Raw genomic sequence first — 3,151 nt, forward strand, 5'->3', positions numbered from 1 at the left:
ATGTCTTTTCTCCAGAATCCTTTGGCATCATGCAGTGGAAAGAGAGTTCTCACCTAGACCTCTATTCCAAATGACCAGCCCAACCACAGACCTTATAGCAGACCCACTGGTCTCTCCCTAGGGCCAATCCTCAACAAGAGCAGACATACTTTACCCTTGGCTTATTCAAGGTTCTCAACATTTTAGTTTTGTCCCAGGCTGTAAAATATGTCCTGACTTGTGACAAACTCTTCCTTACTCTGCCTAATTGGACTTATTTTATTCTTCATTCTTTTAGTTCTTTTGAAAAAGATTTTATTTATTTATTTGAGAGAGACTGCACATGAGGAGGGGGAGGGGGAAGGGCAGGGAGGTGAGGGAAAAGCAGGCTCCCCTCTGAGCAGGGAGCCCAAGGCAGGGCTCTATCCCAGGACCCCAGGATTATGACCTGAGCCTAAGGCAGATGCTTAGCCAAATGAGCCACCCAGGTGTCCCCTTTCTTTTAGTTTTTAAGGTGGGAAGTTAGATAATTTATTTGAGACGTTTACTCTTTTCTAATATAGGCATTTAGTGCTATTGATTTCCATCTAAATATTGGTTTTAGCTGCATCTCAAAAATATTGATATGCTGTGCTTTACTTACATTGAGTTTCAAATAATTTTTAATACCCCTTGATCTCTTGGATTGTTTAGAAGACTATTGTACTATTAGTTTCCAAATATTTGAAGATTTTTCAGATACTTTTCTGTTGAAAATTTCTGGTTTAATTCCATTGTGGTCAGAGAATATATCTTGCATGATTTGAATCCATTTAAGTTTATTGAGACTTGTTGTATGGCCCAGAGGATGGTCTGTCTTGGTAAATGCTCCATATGCACTCAAATGTAATATACTTCAAAGAATATGTTTCTAAAGATTCTTATGTATCTATGATTTTTCTAAACATGAGCCTTATTTCTTCTTTTTCTTCCTCTTTTTTTCTGACTATAACAAGTAATACCTCATTGGTTGCCTACAGAGAGTAGAACTACGTGGTTTTTGAGCCATTTGCTCATATGCATTTTGAATGCATTAATTAATTTTAAAATAGGTATTTATATTTTTAAAAGCAAAAAGTGGTAATTGAATCATAGTGGTTGACCAGACCCAAAAACAATGATCTATGCACACATAAACCAGAATGAATATAGTTAGGAAACCAGAGATCGTGAAGAATGCTTAGAAGATAGAAACAGGAGGGGTTTTCAGAATGATAAAACCTGAGAACTTAAAATACCCGCAGTAGAAAATCAAGCACACGCAAAGAAGGTTCAAGAACAGAGTCAATGAAATCAAAGGACAGCCGAAGGTCCTGGATGGACTGTGAGATTAAAGAGTTACTCTCTGAACAACAAATCTGTTTTCTCCTGCTCTGCTCTGACCCTCCCCCAACCTTACTTACATTCAACAAAGCCACAGTGGTGACTGAAATGCTTTAATCTCTTTAAACTACACTCCAAAGACAGTAAATTACTTGATCAGAAAGGGAACCCAAGTTAGAGCAGGTCTGAGACAATTGCACACCTGCAAAGCAGAAGAGAAACAAACCAGAAGAACACATCTACCTAGAAGAGAGATCCACTGAAGTCTTTCAGTGTCAGAGAAATGCCATGCTTTTGGCTTTTGGGATGGTACCTTTCCTACCTGCAAGCTCCATGACAAATACTCCCTAACGAGAAGACCACTCTTTAATTGATATATTCCATCCTCCCAATTCAGAGGAGAAACCTATTAGTGAAATGAACATCACAACTGTAAATCAGACCCATGCTAATTTCCTACACTAATCAAATGAGTCCTTCATTACTAAATATGAATGTACAGTTTTAAGTATTTCAGGAAAGTAATAAAGAAGATGATAAACAAACATATTTGTATTTATATTTTACAGGAAACACAACAGAAATTTACCAAAAATTCAAATTCACATTCTCAGAAGTTTGGGAGATGACGGTTTTATAAAATAAAAACAGGCTTCAAGAAGGAAAGTATTGGAAAACAGATACAACATCCCAAAATTTAAAACTTAATCAAACACCAGGTACACATCACAGGGTTGCCCCGACTCACTTAGGCTCCAACAAAACCTAGAACACTGCCCTTGCGGCCCTCTCCCCACCCCGGAAGCTAGCCCCCCTTCCCTGGCCATTTCCGGTCCCATCCCAGAGCTCACGCTACATCCCAACAGCCACTTCCGTTAGGTTTCCAACTGCCACTAGTTGTCCCTCTGGCCTCCCTTGCCACTCAGGCTGGAAAATCTCCGAGGCTGCCACCGCCTTCGGCCCCGCCGCTGCCCGCTCCGCAGCCCTCGCTTCCGCAGTGCCTTCACCTTTGCGTTGGTGCCCGGGCCGCCAGCCATGGCCACTGGACCACTCTCACAAGTGCGCCAGAACTACCACCCCGACTGCGAGGCCGCCATCAACAGCCAGATCAACCTGGAGCTCTACGCCTCCTACGTGTACCTGTCCATGGCCTTCTACTTCGACCGCGACGACGTGGCCTTGAAGAACTTCGCCCAGTTCTTCCTGCGCCAGTCCCGCGAGGAGACCGAGCACGCCGAGAAGCTGATGCAGCTGCAGAACCAGCGCGGGGGCCGCATCCGCCTCCGAGACATCAAGAAGCCAGATCGCGATGATTGGGAGAGCGGCCTGGAGGCGATGGAGTGCGCCTTGCACCTGGAGAAGAGCGTGAACCAGAGCCTGCTCGACCTGCACCAGCTGGCCACCGACAAGAACGACGCCCACCTGTGCGACTTCCTGGAGAGCCACTACCTGCACGAGCAAGTCAAGTCCATCAAAGAGCTGGGGGGCTATGTCACCAACCTGCGCAAGATGCGGGCCCCGGAAGACGGCATGGCGGAGTACCTCTTTGACAAGCTCACCCTGGGCGACATCAACAAAAAGAACTGAGTTGGGACTGTTTTCCCTATAGCCACAGGGTGCATGGTGATCACCTGATTTCTCTGATCACCATGCCGAGCATGCATATTGCAGTGTTGGCTTTGCAAAAGGTTCCAGTTTTTTTCTCCCAGTTTTGCCATAAATAAATAAAGTTGTTTGGTTTCAATAAAGTTACTTGGTTCCTAAACAAAAAAAAAGTCTCTGGTTGATTCGCGTACAAATCTTTCACCTT

General features: G+C 44.0%; 1 protein-coding gene across 1 annotated transcript; it reads left to right on the plus strand.

The window, feature by feature from the left end:
- The first annotated feature begins 2,376 nt into the window (after nt 1-2,376).
- On the plus strand, nt 2,377-2,928 carry LOC113265765 (ferritin heavy chain-like). Its single transcript, XM_044389435.1, has one exon. The coding sequence runs from the start codon at nt 2,377-2,379 to the stop codon at nt 2,926-2,928; it is 552 nt and encodes a 183-aa protein (XP_044245370.1).
- Nucleotides 2,929-3,151: the final 223 nt, after the last annotated feature.

The sequence above is a fragment of the Ursus arctos genome, chromosome X (assembly GCF_023065955.2).
Source record: "Ursus arctos isolate Adak ecotype North America chromosome X, UrsArc2.0, whole genome shotgun sequence".
In the NCBI taxonomy this organism is placed as follows: domain Eukaryota; kingdom Metazoa; phylum Chordata; class Mammalia; order Carnivora; family Ursidae; genus Ursus; species Ursus arctos.

Excerpts from the sequence above, each read along its gene's own strand:
- LOC113265765 (XM_044389435.1), top strand. The coding sequence starts at position 2,377 with ATGGCCACTGGACCACTCTCACAAGTGCGCCAGAACTACCACCCCGAC.